Genomic DNA, 13,775 nt, shown 5'->3' with positions numbered 1-13,775 from the left:
TTTTATCTTAATATAACACCTTAAAAATCTTTTTGATGTACACTGACTTGTAAAAGGGTGAATGGCATCATTACCAATTTGGGTTTGCAGTGCCAGGTACTGAACTATGTAACACTGGAACCGCGGGCAGGGCATGGAGTAACGTTAATGCTTTACAGCGCCAACAGCAAGCAAGCTCTAAGAAGAAGCAAAAAGTACTAATGTACAATGTAAGCTCTCTGGAAGAAGCTAGCTCAGTATTTTCAGTATGGATATCGTAGCAGAGGCTGCGAACGGACTGAGGAAGATGTTGTCGAAGGAAGAGAAAGGACATGAGTAAATATCAGACTAGCAGAGCTGAAAGGATTCAGACAGATGCTGAGTTGGTCTTCTGGTCAGTAATAACTTGTCTTGTTGCTAGCTATAAATATCCTGTTGATGTTAGCAAACTAGATAACACTCTGACATCAGTAACTTTACTCTAAGTGCTCTTGCGTCGGTTGCTGTCTAGCTTTGTTGGCTAGCTCCCCTCCCAAGTTTCAAACTGCAACATTATGCTGCTGCTGGTGGAGAGCAGCGCCGATGTCAACATAACCGAGCTCAGCAGCCTCTGTGGACGGAGCATTAGCTAATGGCAGAGCGAAGAGACGGAAGAGGACGCTGACAGAGGAAGCTAAGAGGAGGAAAAAAAGTGACCAAGCGACTAGTCAGTACTATTGTTGTGTCTTATGTTGCACTGATGTTTGGCTGTGTTAGCAAAGTAGTCGATAAGTATAACATAAGTAATGTAATACCAAATGCAAGTGTACAGCTATATTTATTTAGCAGTGTTGAACTGCAAACAGTAGCGACGCCAATTTCTGAAATGGGTATGTGATTTTTCAAAATAATGGTAATTTTTTAGAGAAAAAAAAAAACCAATCATTACAGTTAAAGGCTAATCACATGACACATACCGGCCATTAATATCAAATGTATTGCAAAAACAAATATAATATGTTTACAATTAAATAAAGAAAAACTTGTGCTAATAAATGAAAAACTTTGTAAAATAGTTATTTACAGAAATACTATGATCAAATAATATAAAAATATAATAATTATAAACATGAATAAAATAAATTAAAATACCACCACCATAAAACATTCAAGATTTTTTTTTTTTAAAGGTTGTGTGCTCGGTTCTCGGGTCACATATGACCCCACTCAGTCATGTGACAGGGGGCCAGCTAAATATTTCAGGGCTGTTTACTAGCACAAATATTATACACCACTGCCACGTTTTGTATTAAAATAACTTTATTATTGATATTATTTTGAAGGAATCGATACCACTCTCACCTCCATATCTGTGAAGCAACACTTCTTTTAACTATAATTCCCTCGTTCTATCCTTTCAAGTTAATATACTCCGGCAATGTGTCACCACGTACTTGCAGACTTGTTGCAGTTAGTGCGAAAATTCTCCTCTGTAGTACTGGTGCGTTATTTTTGTCCCCCCTACATGATTTTTGCTGCTCACGTGACAGACACCAGCTTTGCGTCTAGATCAGCCCCCTCCTCTGCCTCCACCCTCCACCCGCCTCCACCCTTCCCCCTGACCCTAACCAACCTAACAAATGGAGGCCATGAGCACTAGCCAATCTGGTGGGGAAAAAAATAACGTGGTACTGGTAATCAAGCCAGGTAGCTAGATAAATAAAGCAAGAATAATTGTAGCGACGGTGGATTTATTCAATTATTGATGGTCATCCTTTGCAAGCCTCCACCAGTGTGCAGTCGATGCAAAACAAACGTGGTCAGTCAGCTTATGTGTTGCAGGGATGAGAGTTTGTAGTGAGGTAGGCTTTCTTTAATAACTATAGGATTCTATTATCCATCCAAATAAGGGCAAACTAGGGCTGAATGATTAAGCATAAAAACTGTGATCTTGACTCATTCCTTTCTGGATTCTCAGTCTTACATGACAATGACTTTCTCATATTTGCATTAGCAAACCAAGTGCTCCGGATTTCTCCCAAGCTGCGGCATCAAAGGACATGAATAAATGAATAAAGAATTACAACCACGTGAAGAACTGTGCGTAAGCAGAAACAAAAACAAAACAAATCTAATGTGTGTGAGAGAGATGGAGGAGGAAATGACAAGAAGTCTAGAAAAATCTAGACAAAATATAATTCAGTATCATAAAGCTATGAAGGTCAAGAAAGACAGAGAATCCCTGCTGTTGGACAACACAAACACCGCTAACAAGTAGGGATGCACCGACTTTTTCAGTCCCGATACCAATACCTGGGCCATGGATAACAGCAGATGAGTGCCGATCTGATACCAGTGTAAAATGAATATTCCTCACTGTGAGAAAGAGACTGGGGATCATTATTTTATGTGTGAGGCAACAACAGGCTGATTTAAACATTGCTTCCTAACTTTTTAAAACAAACTGCTATGTTAGCAAAATGTTCAGGTCTACTGGCACACTGCTGACGCATCACGTAGTACACGCGTAATTAAACTGAACAGATCGGCTCCAAAGATCGGACCCCTTCTCAGCAATACCCAATTCAGCTATCTGAGCTGAGCCCTTTCACTATCTATGATTGATCAGGTGGGTCTCATAGAAACAACGAGATTACAGACAAAATATTGTTTTATTTTTACAAATAGTTTTCCATAAGAATTGAGAGAGAAATTGTAATCTCAATTCTACGTGAGAAACGTGTGATTCTCCTCTTAGCTGGAATCGTGCAGTCAATGAAAACACAAACATTCCTTGAGGTTTTAGTTATTTTGTAACCATCGTTTCTTCAATTTGACACCAATTCTTTACACCATATCTATCAATATTAAGAATTTCATTCACTTGATGAATAAATGATTAATTACGTAAATTAATAGAACTGGATTATGGATTTAGATCCAGTGATAATGAGAAAAAGCTTAGAATTAGTTTAAAAAGTTCATTTTATTAAGTATAACCATGTGTTGTTAAATGAATCACCTAGCAGGCAGAATTTTATAATAAATCAATAGATAATTCATCATAGTGCACATTTAGTCGCCTTTTATCTTTCCTGTCAGAGTTATGTTCTGTTGCGAACAGACAGGCAGGGTTCTGAAAACTCCCAGGCGTTAACGGATGCTGCAATGATTGAGGTCAAAAGCAAAACACCTTTTAAAAAAGGCCCCAGCTCTCAGCAGTGGTGACTATGAGTGAGTTTCTACCGCTGAAACTTTTCCAGAAATCTGCCAGGGACTCGTCAAAATGGGTTTCCTGCCTCCCAAAGAGTCCCTGCTCAAGAGGTTGTACTTTCTGGTAGCACAAGAACTTTTAAGGTGGAGTTTGCTGCACTGAACGACAGGGTAAAGCATTTAACAACCGCCATTTTTAAAAACCTGCAACAGCAAACTAGGTCTACTGATGATTGCTTAATATTCCGGGGGCTTTAAACATGGTGGGAAATGGAGAAAGCAATGCACCTCTTAGGAAGGAAGAACCTTTTAGTTCTTGCAATAATTCCTGGACTTCTGAGCTAAAACAATTAGTTGAGTAATCAATTAGTCAATGCAGAGAAAATTAACTAGCAACTCTTTTGATTGATTAATCCTCTTTAAGAAAAACACCAAACATTCTCTGGCTCCAGCTTCTCCAACATAAAGATCTTTGACTGTTGGTGAGTATTATTCAGTATTTACTGACATTTTATAGATAAAACAATTAACTGCTTTATCAAGATAATAATCTGGAAATTATTCAATAATAAAAATAATTGCTGAGTTCATACCTTACTGAAGTTCAGTTCCTGCGACTAAAACGTCAAAAAATAGCTCTGAAGCAACATTTGAGATTTTTAAATCAAACTCAAACGAACTGACGTCAACAGCTGTCTGGTAGGAACTTAGGTTAAAAGCAACATTTTGTAAAATGGCCAAAGGTGAAGAACTGACAACTTTGTAGGTAGAGACCTTTAAAGTTTTATGTCAAAGAGTAAAGCAACATGTGTCAATATAAAATATTTTATGGTCTATGGTATTTATATAAGCTGGAGTTATAGGACTTAATTAAATAACTAGAAATTAAATGAAATAGGAAACCCACCAATTTTTCACATATAGTTCATGTTTAGTCTTCATGAGCAGCACTCGTCAGCCTGTGAAAACAGTAGTATAATGTCTTCTGTGGCTCTGCAAGAGCTTTGTCAGGTCTGACAAAATAATCCAGACGATGACATAGTGATGTCGTCAGGGTTACCTCAGGCTGGCCTAATATATTAGAGAAGTCAGTGTTACAAACGGGGATTGTGGAGTTTGAAAAATGTGGGCATTTACCAGGCAGGAAGGGTCTAGTGAATAAGTGGTAAGGGTTGCATTATGTGAAATGTAGGGTCCAGTATTTCTGAGCTTGGCCCATACAAGGGACTAAAAGTAAGGGTATGTAAACCTCTGCAGCGCACACGTATAACATTATTTAAAATTTGTCTTGTGAGTCCACAACACTTTTTGGAAACACATTAAATGTCAGCATCTCTATATTATCCCTCTGCTCCTGACAACACCATATAAAACCATGCCTCTGTCAAACTGACATATTAATAAGAAGTGTTGCAGTGATGAGAATCTTTGGACATTAAAATTGGACCAGGGGCCACATTCTGACAGCATGAGACATTTGTCATTTTATGCATGGAATGGAGAACACACTGGCCTCTGTTTTATTGTAGGGGCAGGGCGTGTGTTATTCGTAGTAACATTATATATTACAAACTTTTAAAACTGATGTTGACTCTGACTGTCAGGATCCTGCTGCTGTGGTGTAGCCTACTGTCATGGTCCAGCAGTGAGGCCTCTGACCTGCAGACTGAAGACACATTTCCAGTCTAGGCTACATGGTCACTGTGCATTAAATGGCAAGGACACAGCCTGAATGATGGCTCCGCCTGTGTGTGTGTGTGTGTGTGTGTGTGTGTCTGTGTCTATGGACGTGGGGGCGTTGATTGTAAAGCCAGTAATATAAATACAAGTAGCCTGTGTAGCTAAATTACAGCCCAAAAAAACAAGCACGACTTGAGTTAGCCCCCTCTTCCATCATCATCATCACCACCATCACCTCTCTGAGGTAACGAACCTCAGTCGACTGGCGAAAATGAAACTCCGGGGACATTATATTCCACTAGAACGCATTAGAAAGCGTGTCTTTGTTGCGTCAACAGCGGATGTGTGTGCTCTGCTGGCGCACCAGGCTGCAGCTGCAGTGAGCCTGGAAAACCAAACCAGGAGCGAGTGGAATAAAGCAGGCCCGAAATAAACACAGGCTCCGCCGAATCAAACATTCCTCTCCTGCTCACATCAGTCTGTCGCATTTGTTGAGTGGAAGCCGGGGGCTGTGAAAGCTCAGCACGCAAATGGGTCGTTTTACATTTCGTGCATCGTCTTGCCCCCTGCACTGCATCCCCCAAGATCCATGTTCCAGCCGGTGTTTCCTGAAGATTTACATCCAATTACCTCCGCTCGGAGCCCGTGTCCCCTGCCCAGCTTAGACCCCCTTCCCCGCCGCCATAGCGCTTACCTCCTCATCCTGCGGACCTCCGGGGATCCCCGACATGCAGGAGGAGTCCAGCTCGGCACCCAGCTCCTCCAGGCCCCGCTCCCTGCCCGGCTCCCGCTCCGCGGTGTCTCCGTTAAAGACGGGCGGTGGGGACTCGGCGCTGCTCAACGCCGCCATTTTAAACTGCGAGAAACTGAGTGGAAAATAATAGAGGGAAACGAAGGCTGGTTCTGAGGACAGGAGGGGGAGACAGAGACGCAGACGGAGCTTCCAAGCCGAGACTGCATGGGTAGCACAGAACTACTACTGTTAACTTGGCACAAAATATATTATTATTAATAATCATTATATACCTGGTCAATAACAGGTTTAGTCTCTCTCGCTCTCAGCTCTCCAGTAGATCATGGAAACGTAGTCATTAGCCACGAATCACTTTATGGTTTATATTGGCCTTATGGTATTAAAATAGGGTTCAAATTTTAAACGGCAGTGTCTTGTTGGGGCCCCTGCCCCCGTCATTCCCCATCCACTGCCCTCTAACTGTGTATGTTCCCTGTAAACTCCAGTGCCCCTTGAGTAGGCTACAGTGAATGCAGACTACACCACAACTAAATATTCGGCCCACAGATCCAGAAACCAACCAGTTTCTTCTGTCCTGGAATAACCGAACTGGGTACTACAGTACTGTTAAAAGTTGTTCTAGACCACAAGTGCTGCTGGAGTTTTTCACCTCTTCGAACCTTTCCCCCTCCATGCACCTTAGGTTAAGTTGGACCAGAAATCCCTTCTCTGTTCTCCTGGGCCCCAGGTTTGTGCATCAGTTAGTTGGTGTTTTTTTTATTTATAAAACACAACTTTATCTTCTTAATATTCACCATGTGAGCACAACATAAACAATAAAGGTATTGGAACTAGATTTTGACACAGGGCCCCAACAGAGCCTTTTCACACTTCAGAACCTAATTATGAATAATGTTAATAAGGGTAATAACATCTCTTGACTTCTGGTCCTCTATATGTTCCACTGCAGAATACAAGTATAATATATTGCAGAGACCCATCATTATACTCAGTCCATTGGACTTCTCAGTCATCCAGGTCATAATCCAAATAAGGTTAAAATCAAGGGCAACTGGACTTGGTTGAAGATACTAGAAGACATTTCGTCCCTCATCCAAGAGACCTCTTCAGATCTGACTGACTGGTAGGAAAACTCAGCTAGGTTAATTAGTCTCAGACTAAACGTCTTCTAGTATCTTCAAACAAGTTCAGTTGTCCTTGATTTTAACCCTCTTTGGACAGTTATGGCCCTTATGAGACTAGTTTTCATGTAGATTACATAGACTTGCTGGAGTGTTCCCCAACTGACTTGAATTGACCTAACTATATGGCTTATTGGAGACACTTAAATTCTCCAAATACACCAGCAAATTAATTTCAACCTAATCTACTAACTTTTGTTAGAAAACTAAATGACTTAATTAGAAAAAAAGTGTATCTCTGTCACACTGGACCTCAATAATTATATGACAGTCTTATATAGGGAAAATTAATCATACCACGCTTACTGGAGACTTCATATTGTACTTTAGTGGTGAAAATTCTCAATTACCAGATCTACTTGACATGCAGTGGGGCTTTTGGGGGGCCGCTAGGGTCCAGAGGCAGTTGGTCATCCAAGCTTGAAGCCACTCTGTAACTGTGAAAGTGAAACCTCCAATAGATCATGGAAATGTACTCCAAGACAAAAAAGGCAAGTATTTTTCTGCACTTTATTTTTATCTGTCCTGTTTTCTGTCCTGTTCCAGACACCGGTGACCCAGTGCATGTCAGAATATCCTGGGAGCTACAGGGTTCCACAGCTCAGATGTGAGAAATTGTACATACATGGTTCTTCCAGTCATAGTTTAATTGTGTGCGTGTGTGTATATCTATGTCTATAAAGAGCTTTGCAACACTCTACATATACCTCACATTGATTTTATTTGGAAAACATAAAGATGATAATTTTCCAGCCATTCCATTAACAATTACACCAGCGAACACTTCCTCCCAGGTTGACATGAGGTGCAGTACAGCTGCAATAGACCAAACATTGTTATTATTCTATTAATCTTGAAAAGACATGACCATAGAGCCAGAATAGTGACTTTAAATATTGACATTAAAATAAAAATTTGGCATTAAAAACAAAACCTTAACTCACAAGGGATATGTTGTCATTGAAACACTTGTATTGGGAAACGTTGTATTAGCAATGAAACAAGTATTAACACTGACAAGATCCACAACAAAAACCCACAGGAATTTAAATAAAATGATTGCATTCTGATGTGTTTTTCAATGATGAAAATATTCATTTAAAACCAGGGAAAAAACTGTAAAAAACAAAAACAAAAAAAACTGTCACTGAAAAAAGAGAGAATATGAAGAAGATTGTCATGAAAAACATCAGAATGCAAACAGTTTCACAAAATCATTTTTAATGCCTGAGTTTTATTTCTCAGTGGAACTTTTTCAGTGTTTATTGCTATGAGCTCTCAGATGATCATATCACATCAGGTTGTTTTAATAATACCCAACTGAAGGGCTCATATTAACTGTTTTTGACCCCATTCTGTTTTTGCAACTTCAGTGCAAGAGATCAAATACTGTTCAATAAAGAGAGAATGTAATTCACTTCAATTCAACCAACACAGATGAGAATGCTGACCTAAGGTATTATTCATGCCAAAATAGAAAAGCTTCAAACAAAGCAACTGGACAGTCCTGACCGGACCAATGGAATTCTTTCAGGATTAGCATCCCCCCACAGTGATGGTGTACAGTTCAATGCTGTCTGCCTACAACCCCCCCCGCCCCAAACAAGTCTTGTGTAAAGGTGGAGCAGCAGAAATGTTGCAGCTCATTTCTTCTTGCCCGCTCTCTTCCCCTCTCCTTTCTTTGGTTTCCCTTTTCCTCTCAGTTTCCTCAGGCGAAGCATCTCCTCCTTGAAGTCTTCATGCTCGTCTCTGAGAAGGAAGAGAAAACATTTGATTAAAACTGTCACCATACTCACTGAGGGTTAGGTCCACACAAATACCCGTCTCTTAGATGTTTCACATTTAAATGTCAACCACTTGCAGCAAGGACTGAGGTCACAACCTGTGTCAACATAACAGAGTGGGTGAGCAGTTTCTAGAGTACCTGAACAGTCCCAGGAACCTCAGCTTCTGGGTCATGGCATAGTAAATCTTGTGCTGTGGGTACCAGTCATACACCTCCTTCCTCTTGGCCATGGGAGGCTCCTGGAACAGCTGGACCACCTTCATAGATCTGGAGTCTGTCGGACGCACAACCTCCCCAAAGATTTGTGCGCTCAGTCTGGCCATGCGCACGGCATAGCTGGACAGACCGGTGGCCATGACTGATGAACAGAACAGAGAGAAGACTTAGAGTAGGTAAAGCATTAGGGTTGGGTAATGTTTAAAAAAAATTACGATACAAGTACCAAAACTAGTGAAGTGATGCTGATACATACAGAGTAAATCATTCGATACAGTGCGTAAAATGCCACCTGATGAAGCCATAATAGTTGACTGATATTGTTGTTATGGCTTGGGATGTGGTTTGTATGCTATATTGCCAAAAGTCTTGGGTCGCCTGCCTTTACATGCACCTGAAGGTTAATGACATCCCATTCTTAATTTGTAGGGTTTAGTATGGAGTTGGCCCACACTTTGCAGCTATAACAGCTTCATCTCTTCTGGGAAGGCTATCCACAAGGTTTAGGAGTGTGTTCATGGGCATTTTTGACCATTCTTCTAGAAGCACTTGTGAGGTCAGGCTCAGATGTTGGACGAGAAGGCCTGGCTCGCAGTCTGCGCTCTAATTCATCCCAAAGGTGTTCTATCGGGGTTGGGGTCAGGACTCTGTGCAGGCCAGTCAAGTTCTCCACACCAGATTCGCTCATCCATGTCATCTCCAAACTGTTCCACAAAGTAGGGAGCATGGAATTGTCCTAAATGTTTTGGTAAGTACCGTTCTCCTGGCAACCGCCAAACCTAGACTCGTCCATCGGATTGCCAGACAGAAGCATGATTCTTCACTTCAGAGAACACCACTGCTCTAGAGTCCAGTGGCGGCGTGCTTTACACCACTGCATCCAACGCTTTGCATTGCACTTGGTGATGTAAGGCTTGGATGCAGCTGCTCGGCCACGGAAACCCGTTCGAGGAAGCTCTCTACGCACTGTTCTTGAGCTAATCTGAAGGCCACATGACGTTTGGAGGTCTGTAGCTATTGACTCTGCAGAAAGTTCCCACAATGTGCGTCTCAGCATGCGCTGACCCTGCTCTGTGATTTTATGTGGCCTAACACTTCTTGGCTGAGTTTCTGTTGTTCCCAATTGCTTCCACTTTGTTATAATACTATGGAATATTTAGTAGTGAGGAAATTTCACGAATGGACTTATTGTAGGCTTGTTCCGATTGGCGATTGGATCGCTTATTGACAATCGAAGGGATGATCAGCAATTGATTTTCATGCACTAACTAACTCACTATCAGAACTAAGATGACATAAAAACAGTCTCTAGAATCTGCACCCCCATTTATTATTTGTGGCGACACGAGACATCACAATATCAACACCGACCGCCACATACCAAATGCTATTTATCCATCCATCCATCCATCGTCAACCGCTTATCCTGCGTACAGGGTCGCGGGGGGCTGGAGCCAATCCCAGCTGGCATCGGGTGAAAGGCGGGGTACATCCTGGACAGGTCGCCAGTCCATCGCAGGGCAACACATAGACAACTAGTCACACAACCAGTCACACTCACACCTAAGGACAATTTAGGGTCACCAATTAACCTAGCTTGCATGTCTTTGGATGGTGGGAGGAAGCCGGAGCACCCGGAGAGAACCCACACAGACACGGGGAGAACATGCAAACTCCACACAGAAAGGCCGGGGCAACCGGGGTTTGAACCCACGACCTTCTTGCTGTGAGGCGACAGTGCTAAACACTAGCCCCAAATGCTATTTAATATGAGTAAAATCATAATTCATTACGGAGATGCGCACAGCGCATAGATTCACTCAGCACCTCCGCTTGCTCTCTCTCTCTCACACACACACACACACACATTGAAACGGAGCCGTGTGTTTATAGAAAACCTAATGCATTGAAGTTCTCTAAGAAGTTAGTCTATCTATTTTCTTAACACAACGCTCTCAATGTCAGAGACGGATATGCTGATGTTAGAATACAGCTGGGTTGTCGAGGTTAGCACGCTGTACATAGCTGCTATCGATTGCTGCCCCCTCCTCCCCGCTGCGTGCACGCCGCGCCAGTTACATGGGAATTCTGTGGGAAACACTGTACTGTGCATTTACAGATGTTTAGCTAATAAGCCTGTTTCTTCCATGCTGGCATTTCACTGACTTGCTGCAATGTAACACCGCCCCCTGGTGATCAGATCACCAATTGGTGATCCCAAGTAGCCATGATCAGACGATATGAAAATAGAGACGATCGCCCGACCCTAACTTATTGCACAGGTGGCCACCTATCATGTACCACGCTTGAATTCACTTAGCGACCCATTCTTTCGCAAATGATGTTATACACCTGTGGCCATGGAAGTGATTGGAACACCTGAATTCAATGATTCGGAGGGGTGTCTTAAAACTTTGGTAATATCGTGTATTTGAATAAGAGGAGTGAAATAGTTTAGTTTTTTCTTCATTTGTTGAAAGTCAACCACAGAACAATTTTGCTAACTTTGGATCAATAAATCTTGTAGAACTGAACTCCCCGTGAGTGCTTTTTCCTTTAGTGCCGAGCCACAAACCTACCGCCAAATATATACGACAGAAACAGGCCAAACCAATGGAAAGCCAAGCTTGTGGTGATAAACTTGTAACAATGATGCCAAAACACAGAGGTGATCATGATTGTCCAGTGGCTATGCACTATAGTGATTCAAAGCATGACATCTCTTCCTTATGATTTTACGAGATAGAGAAGGTTAAGGTGCCACCTAGAGGTGGTGACCTGTTACTGAAGAGACGTGAAGCTTTCTGGATCTTCACATTGCAGACGTAGTCTCCCAAAAGGTATGGCTGGACAATTAATGAAAAAGGTAAATCGTCTGTGTGTTGACTTTCTAGTATTCCAACCACTCAAAACGCTTTTACACTACGTCACATTCATCCCATTCACACACATTCATACACTGAGCCAACTGCTCAGAACAGAATTCACATTCACACACTGATGGAACAACCATCGGGGGCAGTATCTTGCCCAAAGATACTTCGACATGCAGACTGGAGGAGCCGGGGATCAAGCCGCCAATCTTCCACTCTACCTCTACCGCCTGAGCCAAAGGGATGGGAATCTCTGGGCACCTCACGATTCGATTCCGATTCAGAGGGGGATAATGCGATTATAAAATGATTATTGATGCATCTTGATGCTTTATTTTTTTCTATACAGGATCCCAGGATAATTACTAAGCATTTAATTTGCACATTAAAATCCAAAAGAAACATCTTCTAATTAGCTTAAAAGGACTAGTTTGCATCCCTAATTTCCTTTATTAACCTCAGCTCCTTGTTCCCTCATTTCTGTAACAACCAGTTGTCAGATTCCTGAAAACTGAAATATAATTATCAGGATGTACAGTATGTGTACAGGACAGAGCTGTACACCAGTTTAGTCTAAGCTTGTACCAGATGTTCTCAACCCTTGACAAGTAGGTAAGTTAGTAATGACATACAGCTGAGCTAATTAAGATTACTTTGTTACTAATTTAGATAATGTTTCATAGCAACGTAACGTGCTGCACATGGGAGATGTTAGCAAGCGCTAACAGCATTCACTTTTCCAGCAGTTGGGGAAACTACAGACTTTTATTAACAGACACACTGTGAACTACACTGCACGTTTACTACGAGACTGAAACTTACTGCTAATATTTTTCTCTAACTTTCACCATCATGTTCTGCCGCTCTCTCTCTCTCTCTCTCTCTCTCTCTCATTCGCTCGGCGATTACATTTTTGCAAATAAAGTGAATTAACTGCTGTCTATTATGAATCCATTCTGATGATGACAACATGTAATTTCTAATCGGCCATAGATACAGACCGTGCGGCTGACTGCCTGCAAACTCATGTTCCTTGATTGGCCTTACCTATAGAGAGGTTTCTCTTTATCTGTCTGTAATGTACTCTGTTCCTCGGTTCTACCTGATGAAGGTCTAAGGATGAAACATTGTATCTAAATAAACTTTACTGCAAGGAAAAAGGAGCTCTCTCTTCTCTAATATGGATGCTACAAATCCTCTTTGATTATTTAAGAACAATATAGAATAGCAATAATAAGGAGGACACAGAATGCAGGGTTACTTGTGGTTCCTAGAGTCTCCAAAAGTAGACTAGGAGCCAGAGCGTTCAGCTATCAAGCTCCTCTCCTGTGGAACCAGGTTCCAGTTTGGGTTCAGGAGGCAGACACCATCTCCACATTTAAGAGTAGGCTTAAGACTTTCCTCTTTGATAAAGCTTATAGTTAGGGCTGGCTCAGGTGAGTCCTGAACCATCCCTTAGTTATGCTGCTATAGGCCTAGACTGCCGGGGGATTTCCCATGATGCACTGAGCTCCTCTCTCCTCTACTTTCTCTCCCTCTGTATGCAACCTCATCCCATTATTGCATGTTACTAACACAACTTCTCCCCTTTCTGGTAGTCTTGTGCTTTCTCGTCTCTCTCCTCTCTCCTATCACTTCCTGCAGGTTTTCTGGTTCTGGAGCTGTGGAGTCTGGATCTGTGGCTGCGGGTCACCTGCTGCCCCCGTGTTCCTGCTCGACACCCTCTGCTGCAACGACTATTGTTGCTAGTCCTATTGTTATTATTGTTATTATAATCATTAACATTACGATGGTTACCATTAACACTACTATACATATCTGTACCATTTTTCATTTAGTTTATAGCAACATCACCTTTACTGTCTGTACCTCTGTGTGTATATTGTGTAGGCTGCCTCTCTCTCTCTCTTTCTCTCTGTTCCTATCTTGCCCTCTCTCTCTCTCTCTCTCTCTCTCTCTCTCTCTCACCCCAACCGGTCGAGGCAGATGGCCGCCCACCCTGAGCCATGGTTCTGCTCGAGGTTTCTGCCTCTTAAAAGGAAGTTTTTCCTTGCCTCTGTCGCCTAGTGCTGCTCTTGGTGGGAACTGTTGGGCTTCTGTAAATATCATCACAG

General features: G+C 42.0%; 2 protein-coding genes across 5 annotated transcripts in view; both read right to left on the bottom strand.

Annotated features, from left to right (window-relative positions):
- Positions 1 to 5,716, bottom strand: part of braf (B-Raf proto-oncogene, serine/threonine kinase) — a 34,263-nt gene extending 28,547 nt beyond the window's left edge. For all 4 annotated transcript variants that reach the window (XR_006828489.1, XR_006828488.1, XM_046071679.1 and 1 more), the window contains exon 1: positions 5,546 to 5,716. Coding sequence is in view for 2 of the 4 variants with exons in the window: in XM_046071679.1 (XP_045927635.1) it covers positions 5,546 to 5,701 (156 nt within the window). In the remaining 2 variants the exon portion in view is untranslated. The remainder of the gene's footprint in view (positions 1 to 5,545) is intronic.
- Positions 5,717 to 7,488: 1,772 nt separating this feature from the next.
- Positions 7,489 to 13,775, bottom strand: part of mrps33 (mitochondrial ribosomal protein S33) — an 8,456-nt gene continuing 2,169 nt past the window's right edge. Inside the window, exons 2-3 of the mRNA XM_046071681.1 lie at positions 8,711 to 8,930; positions 7,489 to 8,535 (exon numbers count right to left, since the gene is read on the bottom strand). Coding sequence (XP_045927637.1) covers positions 8,430 to 8,535; positions 8,711 to 8,928 — 324 coding nt within the window. The 5' untranslated portion in view covers positions 8,929 to 8,930 and the 3' untranslated portion in view covers positions 7,489 to 8,429. The remainder of the gene's footprint in view (positions 8,536 to 8,710; positions 8,931 to 13,775) is intronic.

The sequence above is a fragment of the Micropterus dolomieu genome, linkage group LG16 (assembly GCF_021292245.1).
Source record: "Micropterus dolomieu isolate WLL.071019.BEF.003 ecotype Adirondacks linkage group LG16, ASM2129224v1, whole genome shotgun sequence".
Lineage (NCBI taxonomy): Eukaryota > Metazoa > Chordata > Actinopteri > Centrarchiformes > Centrarchidae > Micropterus > Micropterus dolomieu.
Note: the sequence above shows the minus strand (reverse complement) of the source record. Positions and strands in the feature narration are given on the sequence as shown.